Source organism: Ictidomys tridecemlineatus, chromosome 2 (assembly GCF_052094955.1).
Source record: "Ictidomys tridecemlineatus isolate mIctTri1 chromosome 2, mIctTri1.hap1, whole genome shotgun sequence".
Taxonomy (NCBI): domain Eukaryota; kingdom Metazoa; phylum Chordata; class Mammalia; order Rodentia; family Sciuridae; genus Ictidomys; species Ictidomys tridecemlineatus.
In genome coordinates, this window is record NC_135478.1 from 168,364,718 (window position 1) to 168,388,310 (window position 23,593).

Below are 23,593 nucleotides of genomic sequence, written 5' to 3' on the forward strand. Positions count from 1 at the left end.
GACTGTGTTCTCTATTTTTCATGAGAAGTGGAGACTATGGAGTAGTCAAATACAGAGAGTCCATAGGAGGCAGAATTGCACATAACCTAAGATGTCAGGTGGAGCAAATTTAAAGGAGAGCCTACCACCCCAACTGCATATGATTGTCGCCAAGCTAGAATGAACTCAATGCTTCAGCTTTGGGTTTCAAAAAAAGCAAAAAAAAAAAAACAAAAAAAAAAAAACAAAAAACAAAAAACAAAAACCCTAAACTTTTAATGAGAAATCTCCTAATTAAAAATAACAGCACTTGCAAGTTACTGTGAGAGGTACAAAGTACATTGGTGGGGTATGTTGAGTCCTCTTGCATTTGGTTTGTCTTCTCTACAACGATGGAAGAAGAAATGAACATGTGATCACCACTTCACCCACTGATACCTGTATAAGTATTCCTAAAGCTTTCCAAAAGTTCTTGCCCAAACTGCATTCTCAAAATGTGTCCATCTGCCTTTATTTAATTCAAAATTTGTTAAACTGTGCATTTTTATTTGTATTTAATTTAATTTGATTTTGTTTTAATATTACCTTCTCCTATGTTTTAGGAACAAATTGTAGTACATTATTTTCAGATGGTTAACAAGAAGTTGTGAACAATTTTTAGTAGCATAATTTCATGCTTAAAGAAATATTGATGTTTACTGGGATAATATAAATATTTCTAAGTTTTAAAAAAACATTGTTAAATATCTTTCATAATCAGCCTTGCTTTTCACAACTAGAAAAGACAATCCAATAATGTGCTCAGAGAAAGAACATTGGTTCTAGACTTAGGTATTGAATTCTAATTACACCACCACCATAACCAAATGCGTGTACTGTCTAAATGCCAACACTCTCTAAGCCAATAGCATAAAGTGAAAAAAAAAAAGTTATATAATATTGTTTCCCTTCTCTTATTGGCTTTGTGTATGCCACAGAATTTGAAAACAAAGCATCATCTTTTCAGGTGCTTAATGTAGAAACCATAGAGACTCTATGGCATCTATTTTTCCATGGATTCTTCCTCTTCCCCATTTTCTTGATCTAGTTCAGACTTCATTATTCGCATTTGTTACTTCAAATTTTAATATGCATATGAATCATCAGGATATTTTGATAAAATGCACATTCTAATGCAGTAGGTCTGAGGTTAGGCTTGAAAATTTGGTTGATTTGAAAGGTTCAAGGACCAAACTTTGCCAAGAAAGATCAAAGGTAGTTACTACAACATCTGGCTTAAGGATCAGGTGAGTCCCTCTATTGGTCACTGTTTTGCTTTCTTTCTTTCTTTCTTTCTTTCTTTCTTTCTTTCTTTATTTATTTATTTATTTATTTATTTATCTATTTATTTATTTATTTTTATTGGTTGTTCAAAACATTACAAAGATTACAGAATCACATCGTTTACACATCCACATTTTTACATAATGTCATATTAGTAACTGTTGTACTCTGCTACCTTTCCTATCCTCTACTATCCCCCCTCCCCTCCCATCTTCTCTCTCTACCCCATCTACTGTAATTCATTTCTGTCCTTGTTTTTTTTTTCCATTCCCCTCACAACCTCTTATATGTAATTTTATATAATATTGAGGGTCTCCTTCCATTTCTATGCAATTTCCCTTTTCTCTCCCTTTCCCTCCCACCTCATGTCTCTGTTTAATGTTAATCTTTTCTTCCTGCTCTTCCTCCCTGCTCTGATCTTTGTTGCTCTCATTATATCAAAGAAGACATTTGGCATTTGTTTTTTAGGGATTGGCTAGCTTCACTTAGCATAATCTGCTCTAATGCCATCCATTTCCCTGCAAATTCCACGATTTTGTCATTTTTTAGTGCTGGGTAGTACTTCACTGTGTATAAATGCCACATTTTTTAATCCATTCATCTATTGAAGGGCATCTGGGTTGGTTCCACAGTCTAGCTATTGTGAATTGTGCTGCTATGAACATCGATGTGGCAGTATCCCTGTAGTACGCTCTTTTAAGGTCTTCAGGGAATAGTCCGAGAAGGGCAATAGCTGGGTCAAATGGTGGTTCCATTCCCAGCTTTCCCAGGAATCTCCAAACTGCTTTCCAAATTGGCTGCACCAATTTGCAGTCCCACCAGCAATGTACAAGAGTATCCTTTTCCCCACATCCTCGCCAGCACTTGTTGTTGTTTGACTTCAGAATGGCTGCCAGCCTTACTGGAGTGAGATGGTATCTTAGGGTGGTTTTGATTTGCATTTCTCTGACTGCTAGAGATGGTGAGCATTTTTTCATGTACTTGTTGATTGATTGTATGTCCTCCTCTGAGAAGTGTCTATTCAGGTCTTTGGCCCATTTGTTGATTGGGTTATTTGTTTTCTTATTGTTTAATTTTTTGAGTTCTTTGTATACTCTGGATATTAGGGCTCTATCTGAAGTGTGAGGAGTAAAAATTTGTTCCCATGATGTAGGCTCCCTGTTTACCTCTCTTATTGTTTCTCTTGCTGAGAAAAAACTTTTTAGTTTAAGTAAGTCCCATTTGTTGATTCTTATTATTAACTCTTGTGCTATGGTGTCTCATTAAGGAATTTGGAGCCCGACCCCACAATATGTAGATCGGAGCCAACCTTTTCTTCTATCAGATGCATAGTCTCTGATTTGATATCAAGGTCCTTGATCCATTTTGAGTTAACTTTTGTGCATGGCGAGAGAAGGGGATTTAGTTTCATTTTGTTGCATATGGATTTCCAGTTTCCCCAGCACCATTTGTTGAAGATGCTATCCTTCCTCCATTGCATGCTTTTAGCCCCTTTATCGAATATAAGATAGTTGTAATTTTGTGGATTGGTTTCTGTGTCCTCTATTCTATACCATTGGTCCACCCGCCTGTTTTTGTACCAGTACCATGCTGTTTTTGTTACTATTGCTCTGTAGTACAGTTTGAAATCTGGTATCGCTACACCTCCTGATTCACACTAACTGCTTAGAATTGCTTTTGCTATTCTGGGTCTTTTATTTTTCCATATGAATTTCATGATTGCTTTATCTATTTCTATTTCATTCTCTGCAGGTTCTTTCCCTATTCTCATGAGACATTCTAAATTTTAGCTACATTTCACCAGCACTTCTGGAAAACCCTTACATCTCCACATACATCACCTCTTCTTTCCCAGAAATAGCAAAAAGCATACAGGAGCATACAGGTCTAGGATGGAAGTGATTTTCTTTAGATTTGATTTGCTGTTTTTTTTTTTTTTCTTTTTTGGTACTGAGGATTGAACTCATGGGCACTCAACAACTGAGCCATATCCCCAGCCCTATTTTTTGTATTTTATTTAGAGACAGGGTCTCACTGAGTTTCTTAATGTCCCACTTTTTGCTGAGGCAGGATTTGAATCATGATCCTTCTGCCTGGGCCTCCTGAGCCGCTGGGATTACAGGAGTGTACCACCATATGTGGCTGATTTGCATTTTCTTTTTCCTTTCACTTAGAGGTACTAACAGTTCAGGGCACTTTGTGCTTCCATGCAAACTTAAGCAATTTAAAGAAAGAAGTGATCTTATTCTAGTTCACCCTTACCGGGTAGCCTTTGGTGTTCCAGTTTTTTATTGGGAGAATCTCAAGTTAGACTCAATGCATTTATTTGCAGAGTCTATAGACTTTTTTTTCCCCCTCACCCAAGAAGGTTGTTGAAAGGAACATGCACATTTTTCTGAATCAGCAAATGTTCTTAGCACTAAAATAGTTCACTCACTATTTCCCATTTCCCTTGAGTTTTTACCTCACTAAACTGTCAGCTCTTTGATGTACCTTCATATTCTTTAAAATGAATTTTGGCTGACTTCTTAGTTATTTTTAACAAGATGGTTTAAAAAAAATCTTAGCTTTTCATTGTCAATATAAGAAGTCTGTAAAATCTTTAAAATGTCTGTTTACTTCATGGGACTGGGGATGTGGCTCAAGCAGTAGTGCGCTCGCCTGGCATGCGTGTGGCCCGGGTTCGATCCTCAGCACTATATACAAACAAAGATGTTGTGTCTGCTGACATAACATCAGCATATTTAATTTAATAAATTAAATATTTATTGTTTAAAAATAAATATTAAAAATTCTCTCTCTCTCTCTCTCTTTAAAAAAAAAAATGTCTGTTTACTTCAGTACAACATAAACTCTATAGAACAGGAAAGTGGTCTCTTTTGTATCCCATTATTTCTGGAGCACCAGTGCATAGTAGGTATTTAAAATGATTACTGAATGAAGAAAGCCTGCCCTGCTGAGCCAAGCCTGGAAATCACCACCAGCTGGTGAGGGAGAGGGAGGCTGGCAGGTGAGACACTTTAGGACTGGCCTGGCCTCTTGGCCACCTAGAGCCAACAGGTAAGCAGCAAGATATGGCCAGGCTCTTGGCACAAGATGGTTCAACTTTCTTCAGGACACAATTGAGAATGGAATGAAACATACAAAAATGGCTAGGAAAAAAACAAACTATATCTTTGTTCTCTTCAAAAAGAGCCCTTTCCTCTATGGAAAATATCTCAAGCAACTTCTGTTTTACTTTCTATGATTGAAAATAGCCACTGCTTCCCACCAAGAATCACAAGAAAATCAATAAAACAGCCTGATTATCTATCTTGGAGCATCATTTATTAGATTTATATAATTACTTTTTTTCTTTTAAGAGCTCAGATTTTGAACCAATGATTAAGACGGTCCTATGAGATGGAAAATGAAAATAAAATGTGTAAAAAATTAAACTTCTCTAGTGTAAATAATTCCAGAGATATGCTGGAGATTCATTTCTGAAGTTTAACCATTTGTAAAACAGACCTGTAAAAGTGACTGTCAATTTTCAGAAGTTTGAGTTCCCTATAGTGAATGCCATTAGAAAACATGAAGTATTATTATTGCAGGCAGGTTATGGACCATCTGCCAACAGCAGACACTGATCTTTTTATGTGAGCAGTAAGTTGAGTTGGGGAAGATATGGGAAGCCTCAGGCAGAATTATATGAAATCCTTTCCATCCTCAGCTTATTCATCAATAATTAACCTGGCAAATCTCGACCATGGTTGGAATAAAATTAAACACTCTCCAAATAGCTCCTGAAATGGTGAACAGTACAATTCTTACCCTATGGTTTGAGATAAAGACATCCAGCCCTATATGAAAATATAAATGAAAAACTGATACGGATAATTTCTTACTGAATTATCTTATAAAATCAGAATAGTGAGAATTTTTTCATAGATTTTTTTATATTATCATTTTTTCACCTCTGGCTACATGGAATATTTAAACAAAGGGCTCACAGAAATTTAAGTGTGGTAATGCACACCTATAATCACAGTGGCTCAGGAGCCTAGGGCAAGAGGATTGCGAGTACAAAGTGCTAAAGTGAGGTGTTAAGCAAATCAGTGAGACCCTGTCTCTAAATAAAATACAAATTAGGGCTGGGGATGTGGCTCAGGGTTGAGTGCCCCTGAGTTCAATCCCAGGTACCTCACCACCAAAAAAAAAAAAAGAAAGAAAGAAAGAAAGAAAGAAAAAAGAAAAGAAAGAAAGAAATTTAAATAACTTCTATGAATCTCATTTTTTGGATTATAAAATGGACAAAATGGTCATATATATAACAAGATTGTCAGAAGGACTATATGGGATAAAATATATAAAATTCTTAGCAGAGAGACTTAGAAATATATTAAATATAATGCAATATTCAAGGATTAGAATTGCATCATTATAAGAGAGATTTCTTTAATCTCAATTAAATAATTCCCTCATTTTATAAATGTCCTACCCAAGATAAGTGAATGCAATTTTTGCATCATACACATTTTTAACCTGAAGACTTCTAACTAAATAATGCACTTATTGTCTGTTGGTTTGAGCATTCACTTTGTACACTAGATACTGATAGGATTCCAAGAGCAATAACCAAATTTTGCATCATTCTAAGAATTTATTGCTGAAAAATTAAGCAAATTAAGCAAGACCATATGTAAATGTCAAATGAACAATAATATTCTTAAATAATAATGGACACTAACACTAACCTGTAGAATAGGAAAAGGTCTTCTCATGGCAAATCACTTTGAGCTTAATAAATGCATGGATTGAGAGAGGCAAAGAAACAATCCTGGCAGGTTGAGGAAAAGCAGAAATGGCTGTAGAGGAGAGAACAAGGCATGTTTTGGAATCAGTTAGGCACCTAGTTATACTCATTCTGCTAGCTTCGAAAAGATGATATATTCTATTAAAGGTAATTTCTTTTGTGAAGAAATACTTCCAAGCATCTTGTATTAGTTAACACTGACTACTTCTAAAAAAGATCAAGAAACAAAAATCTACTATGGCTCAAACATAATATTTCTCCTCCTCATTGATTGTTATGGTTTAGATGTAGTATCCCCCAAAAGCTCACATGTGAGATAATGCAAGGTTTGTGGAGAAATGGTTGCATTATAGCCTCAACCTAATTAGTGAATTAATCCCTAGTGGGATTAACTTAATGGTAACTGGAGGCAGGTGGGATATCAATAGAGGAAGTGGTTCATTGGGGGGCACGGCTAAGGAGTATATATTTTGTATCTGGAGAGTGGAGTCCCTCTCTCTCTGCTTACTGATCATGATGTGAGCTGCTTCCATCTGCCACACTCTTCTCTCATGATGTTCTGCTTTACCTAGAGCCCCAAGGAATGGAGCCTGTTGTCTAGGGTTTGAGATGTCTGAAACTCTGAGCCCTCAAATAAACTTTTCCTCTTTGGCAGTTCTTCTGGTTGGGTCCTTTTAGTCATAGCAGTGAAAATTGACTAAAACTTTGACAGAACTGTTCAAGGAAGTCTTGTTAGTCACCATAATGAAATACATGAGATAATTAACTTATAAAGATAAAAGGTTTATTTTGGCTCATGGTTTTGAAGGTTCCAGTTCATGAACAATAGGTCCTGTTACTCTAGGCTAATGGTGAGAGCACATGAGAACAAAACTGCTCACCTCATGATCATGGAGTGAAAAAGGGTAAGGAAGGGGCTGAGTTACTATAGTTCTCATTAAGGGCATACCCCCAATGACCTAAAGACCTCCCATTAGTACCCACCTTTTAAAGTTCACATCATCTCCCAAAAAGTGATATACTGGGGATGAAACCATTAACACAAGGGCCTTTGGGGGACATTTAAGATCCAAACTACAGCCTAAGGTGATCCTAGTAAAAGAAAGTAGAATTCCACACATAGTCACTCTTAGGGAACCTGCCCAACAGCTCTATTATCTTTAATCCATGGAACCATTAGAGTGGCCTGTTGATTCCATCCCTGTCTCAGAGGAGCACACACTAGAATTCTTTTGTGCCAGGCCTGAAAGTCACACATTTTTAAGAGGTGGAGTATTGTCATGAGGTCAAACATAATCCTAGAGCAAGTTGGACACTTGACCCAAACTGATGTTAGTGAGGAGTAAGCATCTTTCACCTAATATGGGATACGAATAATTAATTGAACCAGACTCTGTTTATTTGACTAAAGGTGATCTTTTTTCATGTATCCAAAAAGCCCCTTAGTTTCAGTTTATCAGATCTGAGTGAATTTTCTTGTGCACATTATTCAGTAATATGCTACAGTGTCCTCTTCAATCTTCTAGAATGAAGTGATTAATTAATCTTCTCATTTAATTTACTCTACCCCTCTAGTACTATCACACAGTGACCTGAACTGTACCCTATATTCAAAAAGCAGACATACCAATTTAAACAAGGTAATCTGTGCCTTCTACCTTTTTCTTCAAAAATTTCTCATGATAGCTTTTGACATAGCTTCAAATAAAAGTCTAGACTGCATCTCAGATGCCTTTTCCTGGTCTTTGGTCTTGTAATTCTGATATTTAAACTTGCTATCCTTTCAGAGCAGTGGTCCTAAACCTAATCTAAATATTACAGTTATCTAGGGAGTTCTAGAAATATTTATGCTATCACCTCACCTCATGATTCTGGTTTAATTATCTTGAGGTGAGGCCCAGATAGCAACAATTTTCAAAATAGCTATAGATACATGTAATACACTGTTAGGAATTTAAGCACTGTAATATGAGCAATTTATAATTTTTTCCAATTACATTTTACACATCACTATTAAAAGTCATGTATTTTTTTTTCTGCTTGCACAAAGACCTATGCAAGATAAAAATTTCCCAATGTTTTCTTCCATGAGCTTAGAATTAGTACACAGGAAACTATGGTGCTCCTGGAAAACCCATACAAACCTTGCACTTTAGCACATTCTGCTAGCTTTGAAAAGATGATACATTCTCTTAAAGGTAATTTCTTTTGTTTTGACTGAAACAGATATCAGATGGCTTTTTGTACTCTGGTTGCTATATTGCCTATGACTGTAATGTGTATCAACTTGGATATAAGCTCTGCATTCTTTCAATGTCTGGACTGCCTTTTGTGATTCTTTGGTTTGATTGCACATGTTTTCCTGTTCTCACCTGGTTCACTGATATGTCTAGCCAGCAGGGGTCCCAACTGAGTCAGTGTGCTTTAAGGGGTTTTACTAAGGCCTCAGTGGAGATAGCTACAGGACAGGATAGGCTGCTTGCTCTACTGTCTCACCAACTTGGGCTTTTTCAGAACATCGAGTTCTTAGGATACACAGAGGGCAAAACTGGAAGGCTAACCTGAGAAATTATATAATATTTCTCCCTATACCCCCCATGGTTTGATTAAAAAAACAAAGTGTTCAGTTCTAGTTCAGGGGCAAAGAAATCAACTCTACCTCTTGATAGGAGGTGCAAAGAGTGGTGGATATGAAGAGTAGTGATTCATTGGGCACTAGTACTGTAAAAATCTACCACACTCAGATAGTATATCTGATAGTTTACAAGTACATTCACACCTTTTTCTCATTGAATTGTCACAACCATGTAGAGAGGTAGAAGTATTATTTTCTCTATTTTTACAGCTAAGGAACCTCAAGATCTGAAAAGTCAATGACATATGCATCCAAATGGCAGAGATTGGCAGAGAGATGGCAGAGATCGGATTTAAAGTTGGACATTGTCAATCAAAAATCATCAAGAATAAGACCTGCACACATGTCCCCATTTTCTATACAGTAGATTTCAAAGTTCATTTATAAATTGATAAATAATGCTTAATCATCTAAGATATAACATGACTTCTTAATATGTTTAAATTTATGAAATAAATACTTTAAAGTGACAGAAACAAATTTTATGACTATTTTATATACCATAAGTATATAGGAACATAGTTTAAATATAGGTGACTTGTTCATTTAAATTATAGATTAACTTTGGAAGAGTATGAATGAGAGAAATTGAAGTTTCAGATGTCAGAATTTTAAATATATATTTCAAAGTTTTCTCTAAAACACCTTTATGATTTTTCTTTCAAAATTGAGAAGCCAGTTCATAATCAACTGTAATTTCACTGAATTTCCTACATTCTAGCTATAAATACCACTTTAGAGTTAACAAAAATGGCTGAGAGCAGCAATTCAGAAGCAGCTCAACCATCAAAAAACTTAAATGCTGAACCTTAAGCCACTGCAGGTTCTTCCTTCACTATATGAACACAATCCTCTATCATCTTCTATTACAGAAGGAACATAAAAAAGGAACATATGTATATACACCATCATAAAAATTATAAGCTATGTTGTCTATATTTATATGCTTACGGATCCGTCATACATAAAATGTCATGTACTTTTAAACACAGAATAAGATTCATTTGAGTTTTAGCACTCATCACATCATATGAAAACACTATATGGTGTATACTATGTCACCATTTCTTATATTTTAAATAAATATATTCATAAAATATTATCACCTTGTTGTGCCAGATTTTATTTCTCTATTCTTATGTGTTGAAACTGTAATGGTTATTTATATTTATTGTTATCATACATAACAACCACTGAACATCTTTTTCACAAAACCATTTTTCATAACTCAAATGATTCTTGAGAAATTATTTCCAGAAATATATCATAGATTAAAAATCTTTTTAAGGTAATTGATAACTCTTGTCAAATTATTTTTCAGAAAGCCTGAATTGATTTATATTCTCAAATTTAAGTGACAAAAGACCTTTTTTTCTACAAAACATTCATCAGCATTATCATGATAATGGTATTAATATTATTGTTTTCTAAAAAGACTTTAATAAGTACAAACAAATATTTTTAGTTAAATAGGAAGAATTAGATTATAGGAAGATAATTTAATTGTAAGTATTTAAAAACTAGTGAGACTAGATATTTTATATATTTGAAATCTTTAACTGCAACTTTTGAAAATCCTCAATTTATTCAGGCATTTCATTTATGGGAACACACAGATGGTGTTTTGATTTAATCTTGGTTTGAATGGAATCTGTAAAGATACGGGTAGATGGTCCCACCCTCTTCCTAGGTAGCATTCTCTAATCATGTTTAGTTTTGAATTATCATTGTTAAGTTGGCTTCTATCTACTAAATTAGAAAATACCTGGGGAAATGAGACTAGAGAGTTAAATGAAAGGAAAAGTTTGGTTCTATGGAGTTGCCATTTTAATGACCATAAAGTATGCATTAGCAAAGGTTTTCAGAAATTGTTTCATGACCAACATATTAAGTTGAATATATTATACATGAACTATCAGTTCATTGAACTCCATGAAAATTCAAATAATTATTACACTAAGTATAAATAATGAACAAGGAACAATAAAGATTTGGGATATAGCACTATCAGTTCATGTAAAAATATCAGTAATTCTGATATTTTTCTGGTAATCAAAAGGAAATTTTGTAAAGCAGAACTAAACTTCTTATATTTGTTCTTTTGATTTCTAACAATTCACACATAAGGAACATACCTGGACTCTGCTTCAGTGTTTCTCGTTAGATCAAAAAACTTTCTAAGTACAAGCCATCTCAGCCCCAATTAGAAGATTTGGAGAAAAACAAATACTTTTTTAAATAATTCAGAATTATAAAGGTCTAAAAGGCAAAATAAATTTAAAAAGAAGACAATCAAAATATTTCCAAAGTGCCATCAGCATCAGTTCTCTTGTTTCATAGTCTCTTTATTCTTCCTATCATACAATCCATTCTCCTATTTTTCTGATGATATTTGCTCCTAGAAGAGAGGAGGGAAGGAGAAAGTGAATCTATATCTTCACAAAGGGGCTACACAATATTTTTATTTACATATTATTGCTTTTTTATTTGTCTAGCAACATGACTTTGTATATTATCAATTATTTCTTCTTCAGTGGTTCCTTTTACCAATGATGACAAAGAATATGGAATTAATATCCCCTGCTTAATCAGTGTTCTAGGTTTAGAGGCTGAAAGGTTATTCATCTTATTAATTTTTTAAACTTGTGGTTTGTGGATGTGAACCATCATATATTATTTTATACTCACAAAACTTGAGCATATTATGAGAAAACAGCCAGCATGTAAACCATCTCCCTTTTTCTCACATCTGTCTTTGAATGCTACTCATCCTCAGGCAGTCTGGACCATGAAACAACTACCTGTTTTGAAAAAGAAGGTATTATGATTCCATTCCTGTATCTAATTATGTCCTTCTTCAAAGCACACTCACTTTTAGGAGCTATGAGTATATTGTATTTGACTGCAAATGTGGCCATCAGAATATTAGGTTGCCTAATCTTGATTTATTTGAAGAGAGAGTATTCTCTTCTTTATTTCAATGAGTGATTCCTGCAGTTTTGACTTTGGAAGTTTTTGTTATCAGAGAATCAAAGCTTACTCAAAGTTTCTTTAAGAAATCCACCAATGTCTTTGTCTGACAACTAGCCATCTTTAAAACCAAAACATCATCATAAATTATTACATCTGTGTTACTTTTTAGTTTTAAAACAAGTAAAAAGCACATATCTTTCTATATGATTATTATAGAAAAAACTTGGAAATGTACCCTGTGAGCAACCTATTCATTTGATTTTTTTATTCCTTCTCAACTGTTAGCTTTTGAATTTCTGTTAACCTCAGTAGTTGAGATTTTAAGTCTACATTGAGAGAAAATGCAGGTAACAAAACTGGAATTACAAATTCAGTGCTGAAATAGAACAGTCCTGTTATGTTTTAGTTATGTGTTTTCCCCAAAACCTCGTGTGAAACAATGCAAGAAAGTTTAGAGGTGAAATGATTGGGTTATAAGAGGTTTAATCTAATAAGCGCATTTATCCCCACATTGGGATTTACTTGGTGATAACTTCAAGCAGACAGGATGAGGCTGGTGGAAATGGTTCCCTGAGCCCCTGCCTTTGGGGTTTATATTCTGTCCTTTTGGAACAGAACTCTCTCTCTGATTCCTGGTGCCATGTTCCCAGCTGCTTTCCTCTGCCACATTCTCCTACTACCATATCTTGTCTCACCTCAGGCCCCTAGAAATGGAGTTGGCCATCTATGGACTGAGGTTGCTGAAACTGTGGGCCCTCAAATATTAACTTTTCCTCTTCTAATTGTTCTTGTCAGGTCTTTTGTTCACAACAGCAAAATAGCTGAGTGAAACAAGTCCCCTCTTAAAGAGGAGCAAGAAGCTTGGTGGGTGGGTGGGGGGGTTATATTAGTTCTAGCTATACTGCTAACCAGCTGTGTGATTCATACTAATTTACATTTATACAGTCTTCTCTCCATATTTGTTAAAAAAAATTAAAGTGGAGTGGAGGAGGAAGGGGATAAAATCTCGTTTTTAATATTTCAACATCGCTATAACATTTTAATATTTAACAATCTAGATGTTACTATAGTTCCCCTAGTGCACAATATCCCATTATCCACAATCCTTTACTTTTGTGTAGTCCATTTGGACTACAACACAAGCTATAAGGATTCAAAAACCTTACCGGCTTGTTTATGTATCACTTTAAATAGTTTTAATCTAATTGGAAAGTTCTAAATGAAAAGGCCTTTCTTGGCTCCTTTTGGGAAGTTTCCCTCCAAGGTATGAAGTGTCTTTCCTTTTCATTTCCAGTTACCTGAACTCTTTCCTAGGATCTTTTAAAACGCTCCCTTAAGAAAAAAAAAAAAAGAAAGAAAAGAAAAGAAAGAAAAAGAAAAAGGAAAGAAAGAAACTACAAATCCCAGGAACCAAAGCTAGAAGCAGACACTTATCTCCACTGCCTCCCCACTCTCCCTTAAATCTGGTCAGCTAAAACTCAAGTTGAGGCATCCTGAAATATGCCTGAAAGAAACGTCAGGTCTTTGGTCCTGGTTTTTATCAGTGTTCTTGCTCGGCTCCTTTAAATCGGTGGTGAGAGCGAAGAGCGACACAGCGCGACGCAGAGTGGGCTGGGCGAGGGGCGTGGGCATCACCTGTTCGGAGGCGCACGCGCACGGCGAGGGCGCGGGCAGGAGGCGGGGCGCGGTGGGAGGGGCAGACGGCGCCTGGCTGGCACGGCTCAGATCTGCTTTTCCCCAGCTCAGGGCGCTGAGGCGGCGTCGGGGAGGCGTCTTCTGCAAAGGTTGCCTGGCGCTGTCCAACATGGAGGAGACACCGGCTCTGGCGGGCGTCACCTGCAAACGGGACTAATCCTCGCCTGGCGTTCCCAGCAACTGAGCTGAGTGCAGAACCAAGGACTCAGCAGCCTGCACGCCCTGGGCGGACCCCGGCTCCAATTGCTTCTCCGGCCGCGGGCTTCTCGACCGGGACGCAGCGCAAGGCGGGAGCGCAGCGGCCCCGAATCTCCCTGAGCCATGGGCAACGAGGCGAGCTTGGAAGGGGAAGGGCTCCCCGAAGGGCTGGTGGCGGCTGCGGCCGGAGGAGGGGCCGGCGGGGCGGGGACCCCCTTGCACACCGTGATCCCGGCCGGCATGGAGGCGGATCTGAGCCAGCTGAGCGAAGAGGAAAGGAGACAGATCGCTGCTGTCATGTCAAGGGCGCAGGGGCTACCCAAGGGAAGCGTTCCCCCGGCCGCTGCGGAGTCGCCTTCCATGCACAGGCACGCACAGCATGCTGTATATGTCCGGGCATATATGTACAGGTTCTCGTGCACATATGTGCCAACCCATATGTGCTAACAAGGCGGTACATATATGTCGCCTCCGTTCATTTTATTCTCCTTAATGGGGTGGCGATAAAGAGATCATAAGCTTTTTCACCGGCGTAATAAAAATGATGCATTATGGAGTTTCTAGTGGGATAGTAAAGGGTTGCATTCTTGGAACTGTGATTTTAGGTTGTGATTTTTGGCCTTTTGGAACCTTTTCCCTCTAGGATGGCACGGAGAGACGCCCTCCAGTGTTTTACTAATCTGGAAGTCTTCCATTAATACAATGTGAATGTGTTAGGAAATGGATAGAGCTGGGCTGGGTGTTTACCTGTATCTGTTTAAACCTCCTCAGCATTTCAGGGGGTCTTTTTCTCTGCGAATGTTGTCTAAATAGTCCTGTAACAATACCCTTAATCTCTCTGGAAGTGATTTGCCCTCTCCACCTTACCCCCAGAGGAGAACAGGAGCTGTTTAAGCAGAAAGCATAGAACGAACACACCTTATATATTCAGTTGTGAGACCCTGAAATATGTTGTGGCATTAAACAGATGGTTTGGTCACAGCAGAGCAGGTGCTGTACATGTATTTCTGAATTAGCATATGTCATTTTTAAACCATTGATCTTTTTATGCAAAAGTGACTTTCAGTTTATGGAAGAACATTTTATTACTTTAAAATTAGTTTTCATTACACACTTTAAAAAACAAAACAAATAAATGACTACTTGTATCGGCAATTATGAGAGCTAATCTGAAATCAACTATTCATTTCTTTTTCTACTGTTTTTCTTCATCCCATAAATCAGTTGTTTCCTAATTAAAGTACTAAAAGGGCATAATAGTTGCTAGCCCTGCTTTTATAATTGTAAACAAACTAACTTTGCACCCTTCATCAGAGAACAAGTCTCTTTCCATGGTCCTGAAATCATCCCTTCCTTATGACACTGAAGGGAAATATACGATTTTTTAAAGATATTGAAAATACAAAACACCTGGACATACAGATGTATATAGTCCTCTACTTTGTAAAATAAGAGCATTTTAACATAGTCACTATCGTATAAGTATATAATTTTTCCAGATAACTATAATATTAAACTTAATATAGGAGAAACTTAAAGAATTATGGACAGTGACAGTATTTTCACATAATATCTTAAGTGTGGAAAATCTGTCAGGTAAAGTTCTTATTTATCTTGAAATAAAATCACTACTGATGAAAATTAGCCTCATTATATTAAATATGCTTTTTGGTATTTAAAAACTATTCATGTATTGGGTCATTTCTTTAATATAAAGCCTTCTTTTTATTACCTCGGTAATAGAGTTTATAATATGTATTTCTTTTATTTACTTGATGAAAACTTGACTTGTAAAAACATTTAATGTTCATATACTAGATTTTCATAGGATAATAACATGGTCTAGTGCTTTTATTAGCCTTTTAGAAATGTATGCCAGCTCATTGTAATTTTTCCAAAGAGGCACATGCAACAGGTCTAGCATGCTGGTTACAAATACCAAGAAAAGTGTGGTCTTCGATTTTTTTTTCTGTTCAGAGAGTGGCTGAGAAATATTATTTTAGCCCATAAAATGTTACTTTATGTAGTATTTTATTAAATAATATATTCTTAAAGCTCTCCATTAAAATTTTGTTATGGTGGAATTGTTACGAACAGGTAATCTGTGACCTAAACAGTTCTTGGTGAAGGCTTCCTCCAGATACTCGAATAACAGTATTCTTTTATTTTTGCAAAATGCTTATATCTTACTAAAAGATTTTTGTAAAATGTATATAACTTTTGGAAAATTGACCACACATATGATAACCAGAGAAACATAGTTCTATCATTTAGAATTTTAGAATTATGTTAATTTATATATATGCATATGAGAGCATATCCACATTATTTAAAGTTTCAGATGTTAAAGAGATACAAATTGGACATAGTGAGATTTATTATTATTATTATTATTATTTTTAAGAAACAGGGATTGGCAGTTCCAAAATGAGATTCTTATCCTATTGATTTTAACTGACTCATAGCTAATTACATGCACTTCACAACCAAAATATATCTCAGGTTCCTTGTCTCTAAATAGAGCTAATAATACTTATAGAGTCATAATGGGGATTAAAATATTTTTTTTATTCCAGATGCTTTTACATTCTTATATTTGCATACATATTGACCTTATTTTAGTTGAAATATCTTTTCTACTAATGTTTGAAAGAAAAATTCTTCTCTGGGGATGGCAATAATAAAATGAAAAAGAAGATAACATTAAACCTGAGTACCTACAAGCTAGAAGTAGAAGGCAGGATACAAATAAAATCCTCCTAGATTTTTTTATTCATTGTAGTACAATTTTATTACTTCATCTATTCATTCTATTATGGCTACAGATTTGTTGTATGAGAGGGCTTGCTAGAAAACTTTTTTGATAGAATATAAGAGTCCTGGCTAAATTGATTATTTCCCTTAGTATTCCTTGGGGTCTCCCCTACTGAGTAGCCACCTGCACTACTGTTTTTTTTTCCCAGGGCAACCTGAAAAGTCCAGGTTTTAAAATGAGTATGGGATATATCCATTTGTATGGTAGAGGGCCTATAGAAGAATTTGAGGTAAAAAGAATTCAAGAAACATTAATCTAGAGTAAAACAAAAACCCAACATGTTCATTGATCAGTTTGCTCATTGTTAACCATTCATTTATTCATTAATTCATCAAACATTAATGCCTGTCTACTAGTTTTCAGGATTGATTCTAGTGATGGAAAGATGAGTGAAATACACTCTCTCTAGGAGTTCATGGTCCAGTGTACAAGGCACAGATTATATTTTAATTACTTTGGTTTTAACACAACAACTGCTAAACCAACAAAAATTCACAGAAGACCACAATTAACTAAGGTAGATTTACGTTTTTGTTTGGTATTAAGCTGATACCTTCTCTTAAAGATTTTCCTTCTATTTCTCAGTCTCAGATCTTTGTGTTTTATTTACATAATTCCAACAACAAAAATTTAAATTGAGTTTACATGGTAGAGCAACCTTCATGGCTACATAGGTCTTTTCTGGCAGGGAGAATTTTTAAAATATAGCTTAACTTAATGTTTGTAGGAAGAACATGCAATTATAATGTGTGGTGCAAGAAGCTTGATCTCAATTTTGGCATTTACTGTTATCACAAATATTTCCCTACATTGCCATTTATAGATTGTTTCCATTCTGAGTCTTTGATGCTTCTTTCTTCTGTGTCTTATCTCATGGTCTGTACCCAGATTTCTACATCAGTAGGGAAGTTTTGGAAAATGTATATTATTGAATGATACAAAATTTAAAAATTGTAGTTTACTTTTAGTAGGTAAATTTTGGTGCACTGATTTAAAATCTGTAGAGCTTTATTATTATTATATTTTAGGTGCTATTGGATCTCTATTTCTTTATCCTTATCTCTTATAATTTTTCTAAAATTGAAAAGCAATACTTGGCAAATTAAACAATTATCTGATTTTCTGTAACATATGTAATACTCTTTTAGTTGCAAATTTATTTGTAAAGAATGGCTTATTTAAAAAGTAAACATTTAATGTAATGTTTGAGTAAATTATACATATTTATATTAAGAAACACCTATTTTAATTATTTAACCATAGTCATTTAAAATTGATAGTATTTACCATTTTTAAAAAGTTCATCTTACATATTTTTCTACAAATTTAAAGGAAACTTTAAATTAATTTTTACATATTTATATCAATCTAAATAGTAATAAATATTATTATGAATAATCTATCAGTGATAATAATAAATAATGCAGCAATATTGAGTATACAGATCACTGTGTATTTTTATTTGAGGAAAGTAACAGTACTTCCTAATAGTGGGGAAATACCTTGCTTGCTGTTATTTGGATATCAGACTGTATCTCAAGATGCTTTAAGCATGTTTGTTAACATTGAATAGAAATTTCAGATCAAGAATTATCTATTTGAAAATATAAATACCATTGGTCTTAACAAAAAGATGGATTTATTTTTTAAGACTATCTAATGAATGTAGAGATCCTTATTCCATAAAGTTTAAAGGTACAATATCTGATGGATGTTAACTTTCTAGATAGAATAGAGCAAATATGAATAGGTTATCAATTTTCTTAATGTCCCTAGAAAGGCATCATTTATCCTACATTACCCAGAAGCCCCTAATGTCACATTGTATGCCTTATGTAACTAATGTACAGTTTCAAAGTCAAGCAAACTCCCACATTTTAAAATGAATATTTTTACTTCTTAATGATCCTGCTACTTAGGAGACTTTCTTTGACCATAAATTTTAATTTAAAAAGATGCACTGGTGACCACATAAGAACTATGATAGGACATTCATTGACTTACTTAGGTTTTTAATTTAAACATACATTTAATTAAGTTTTAAGTATTTGAAGATTCTATTAAATAGACATAAGTTATTTTCATTATAAATATTTGTAATCTGTATATCTTAATTTTTCATTACTCTTGGCAAGTATTGTTTCTTCTTTACCTCCCTATTGAAAATTTCTACCCACTTATTAAAAAAAATAGCAAGACCATTGTGATCACTCACAGGTTGCTACATAATTGTTTCTACTTAAATTTTTGCATTCATAATTTTGAGGAATATAACAAAGTGATAGCCTTTTAATATTTGATTTGAAGTAACTTCTACTGTTTTCACTTTTTTTTGTTTTTTAGGAAACAAGAGTTGGATAGTAGTCATTCTCCAAAGCAACCAGGAAAACCTCCCGACCCAGGGCGTCCAGCTCAGCCTGGTCTCAGTAAAAGTAGAACTACAGATACTTTCAGGTCAGAGCAGAAATTACCTGGAAGGAGTCCTTCCACTATTAGCTTGAAAGAATCAAAGTCCAGAACTGACTTTAAAGAAGAGCACAAGTCTAGCATGATGCCTGGTTTCCTCTCTGAAGTCAACCCTTTAAGTGCTGTATCCTCTGTTGTAAATAAATTCAACCCTTTTGATTTAATATCAGACTCTGAGGTATCCCAGGAAGAAGCCACCAAGAAACAAAAAGTAGCTCAAAAGGAACAGGGAAAACCCGAAGGAATCACAAAACCTCCACCACAGCAACAGTCACCCAAGGCAGTTCCCAAGCAGCAAGGACCTGTTAAGGACCCACTTCAGCAGGATGGCTCTCCCAAATCAGCATCTTCTCAGCAGCCAGAAAAAATTAAACCACAACCCCCTGGTACAGGAAAGCCAGTTCAGGGGCCTGCCCAGCTTGCTCAGACAGACACAGCAAAATCACCACTTCAGCGAGATGCAGCCAGGCCTCAAACGAAACAGTCAGACATAGTAAGGGGAGAACCAGTAAAACCCACACAGCAGAGCCCATCCAAATCACCTGTTCAGCAAGCAACTTCTGGAAAATCTCCAGCCCAGCAGCTTGGACCTGAAAAAACACAGCCTGGGGCTACAAAGCCTGTAGTCCAGCAACCAGGGCTGGTGAAGACCCTCACTCAACAGCAAGGGACAGTGAAACCCTTGGCCCAGCCGCCAGGGACAACAAAGCCTCCATCTCAGCAGGCTGGGTCAGAGAAGCCTTCATCTCAGCCTGGGCCAAAGTCTCCAGCCCAGCAGCCTGGTACACCAAAACCCCCAGGTCAACAACCTGGACCACAGTCTCCCGCTAAGCCATCAGGGCCAGGAAAGACTCCAGTTCAGCAGCCTGGGCCAGGAAAGGCTCCAGCTCAGCAGCCTGGGCCAGGAAAGACTCCAGCTCAGCAGCCTACCCCTGCAAAGCCCCCACCTCAGCAGCCTGCCCCAGCTAAGCCCCCACCTCAGCAGCCTTCCCCAGCTAAGCCCCCACCTCAGAAGCCTAGCCAGGCAAAGCCCCCACCTCAGCAGCCTGGCCCAGCAAAGCCCTCAGCTCATCAGTCTACAAAACCAGTAAGCCAAATGGTAACTGAGAAACCTCTACAACCACCACCAACTTCTCCATCTGTAGCACAGACTCTAGTACAAGGCCCATCTAAAACCATCTGTCCTCTTTGCAATACCACCGAACTTCTGTTGCATGATCCAGAAAAGGCCAATTTTAACACATGCACTGAGTGTCAGACCACGGTCTGTAGCCTCTGTGGTTTTAATCCCAATCCTCATTTAACCAAGGTGAGTGGATGTATTCAGAGTCCATGTTCTTAAAGCATATCATCCTTCTGTAAATGATGCTTAGTTTACCTTATATGGTAGAATGGCATTGTCTTTCTCTAGTTCCATTGTTCATTCTTCCCTCCCCTCGTTCTTTGTTTTCAGTTGTCAATTGATTTTTTATGTTTTCTCCAATAATCCCCAAATATTGCACAATTTTTGAAAATTTGGCACATAAAACAAGTACAAATTGATTGAAAGATGCTGAGTTCCTACTCATTTCACTCTGTGTAATATCTACATTATTTGTTATTTGGCATAAAATGATTTTGCTTTAAGTTTTAAATTGATGCTCCTACCTACCAAAATTTTGGTATTCTTGACTAGAATCATATTTGTTTTAGGGAAAAGTGGACAGTGTTCTTGGATTCTATATACAGTTTTAATGTAAAATTGAATTTTGATATATCCAATGAGGGCATGTTTCCCTCATTAGTTGGTAGTCATTGAAAATGGCATAGATCAATACAAAAAAAATGAAGTCATTAGAGCAAGTTTAGCATTGACGAATGTCTTCTCTGATGATTACAGTTAATATTGCCAAGGCTTTACCTATATAAGTCTGCCTAACCACTAATCATAAAGGGACTAATTGTGACACAGATAGGTACAAAAGAACGAAACATAAAATCACAGAGCACGTAGGAAATTCTCTGAGTTAAGTTAGTGAAGATGGGATAATAATATGAATAAAGTGGGGATGAATAGGTGTAGGGTCTAAAAGAGTATAAGAGAGCAGATCCAATAGCCCCTACTTGATGAGAAGGCATGTGGAGTCCATCTGGAGGACAGCTGTTAGTGGGCTGACCACGCATCATATCTATGAATACTCGGGAAGTAACTGACAGCAGGCAGTGAAGGATTATTGATTTAAATATCCCTAAATGAGGGATATTTGTGTATGCTTGTTGTAAGTGAAATCTATGTTATGATAAATTATAACAATAATGAGTATTGATAACTGTTATATTAATTTGGGTGCTAATGAAAATGAAAATGATATAGATTTAAAATATGTCAATATCTGTTTTTTTTTCTGAAGTACTGTTTACTCTTTTAACCAAAAGTCATATTAAGTGCTTTAACATTTTAAGTACATTATTCTTTACTGGTATTGCAACTAATAAGAACACACTACATTCAAATTAATGAAGAAATTATATTATAAGTAATTTGTTTATATATGTAGTTTTTAAAATTTTGGTAATGATATGTTTCTGCTCATTGTGTACTATCTCAATAGAAAAAGTAATAATATCTCAAATTATAATTTCATCAAATGTTTGAATTTGTTATATTTGAGTATCAATTTATAAGATAAATATATGAAGTTGGGAATTTAAACCACTTTATTTGTATAGCTATTAGGTGAAAGACAGATAGTATTTGAATATGTACTAAATGTACATTCTGCTACATGTTTGGTGGGACATACATATACTAAAACACGAATGTTGATCTTTACATGATTAAAATATACTCAATTAGAAACTATATAAATGTATGCACAAGGAAATATATTTTGTGTACAGATGTTAAGAACTGTGAGGGATATGAACAAATATGGATTTCAGAGTAGAAATTTATTCCATTTTTCCAGTGGATAAGATCAAAGAAATCTCTATGGAGCAAGTGGAATTTGAGCTAGGTGTTAGGGTCAATACTATTTTAATAGATAGAGAACATGACAAAGGGTAATGACTTAGGTCAAGATCTGGAAACAGAAAAGTGGAAGATGTATGTTGGAAATCAGGAATAAATCCAAGTTAGCTGGATGATGGGGAGAAAATGGCCAGTGAGTTTGGAGATGGGTTGAAGTTATATTTTTTGCTTTTTATACTCAGCAGTAGTGATAGATGTCTGTTTTCTGAAACATACTTTGATTAATGTAGTCATGCATTTGATTATTTTCCAAATTTGTATCAAATGCCAAGTTGTGAAGCACCATTGAGTACTTTGACTGAATAAAATATTTATTAGATAATGGGTTCTTTCCTAAAGTAGAAATAGGGGAAATGAAATTGTGCAAGAGGGGGGAGGAGGGGAAGGGGGAGGGAGGAGAGAGAGAGAGGAGAGAGAGAGAGAGAGAGAGAGAGAGAGAGAGAGAGAGAGAGAGAGAGAGAATGGAGTAACTTTATATAGGGCTTTACATTTCACATAATTCTTATTTCTTTTATCAAAATTAAACTCCCAAATATTTCCATGGGCATATATTCTATTTTTTCTATTATACTAGTAAGGAAACTGGTGTTCAGATGGTTGCTATGATTGCTTTAGTTATTAGGCTCCTCAGATAGTAAATTACCAAGAATAACTCAAAGCATCTAATTCCAAATCTGTTTATTCCTGTGGGAAGAGACAGAAAGTACTTAGGACAAAGGAAGAAACCATTACTACCAGAGGGAATTTGGAGCTCTGTAATCAAAGCAGAAGTACTTGAACTGGAATGTGAAGAATAATAGAAATTTGAACACACATGGATGGGTAGGGAAGGAGTAGGAAATGTGAAGCTGAGGCAGGCAGAGGTCCTCATTAGCTAAATGAAGGAAGGCATTCCTTATTGACTGAATGGGCTTAGACAGGTCATTTACACTTTCTATTATAGTGGAACCATTAAAATATAAAAATAACAACACATTCTCTGTCAAACACATTGGGTTGTTAGAAGGATTAACTGAAAATTTGTGTGAGATAGTATTTTTTAAGTATACAGTGTGATTTTAGACTTGTAATACATTGCAGAATAGATAATATTAACATCTTAAATAGATTTGACTTTTAAAGTTTACTTGTACATTGCACATTATTTTCTATATCTATATAGATATAATATCAGAAGTTGGATTCTGAAGTAGAAATCTAAAAATTTTGATCAATAATATTAATAATAACATTTAGTTTTAATTTTCATTTCTTTTCACCATAAGGAAAAAATATAATTATAGTTCTAATTCTGAATTCTAGAAAGGTATCCTACCTAATCTTTTCACCACATGGACAGCTTCTTAACCTCCTGAATTATCTGGAGGTCAGAGTTGTGAAGTTAGGGCTGGGTAGAGGCTGAAGGCTTCTGTTCCATGAGATAAAGTAGATGGAATTTTGGGGATGACCACTGTTTCTAAACTGTTCTACGTATCCATGAAAAAGTAAATCTCCATGCATATTCCAAGCTGGCCTCAAATATTCACATTCATTAAACAGTTCTTCCATGCAAAATAGGAACAGATGTTGGACATTTCTTTGGTACTTCAGTTTACATGAATGTTGTTTTCCAGTTTGACCTTTACATGTACGTAACTCAGTATATGACTTTTGTGTTCAGTGAGTAAAATAGAATACTGGTCTTTTGTATTGAAAACACTAGAA

General features: G+C 35.6%; 1 protein-coding gene across 4 annotated transcripts in view; it reads left to right on the top strand.

The window, feature by feature from the left end:
• Window positions 1-13,398: 13,398 nt before the first annotated feature.
• The window catches only part of Pclo (piccolo presynaptic cytomatrix protein), a 402,900-nt gene continuing 392,705 nt past the window's right edge, over window positions 13,399-23,593 (top strand). For all 4 annotated transcript variants that reach the window (XR_013435134.1, XM_021735866.3, XM_078040136.1 and 1 more), the window contains exons 1-2: window positions 13,399-13,966; window positions 18,757-20,188. Coding sequence is in view for 3 of the 4 variants with exons in the window: in XM_021735866.3 (XP_021591541.2) it covers window positions 13,722-13,966; window positions 18,757-20,188 (1,677 nt within the window). In the remaining variant the exon portion in view is untranslated. The remainder of the gene's footprint in view (window positions 13,967-18,756; window positions 20,189-23,593) is intronic.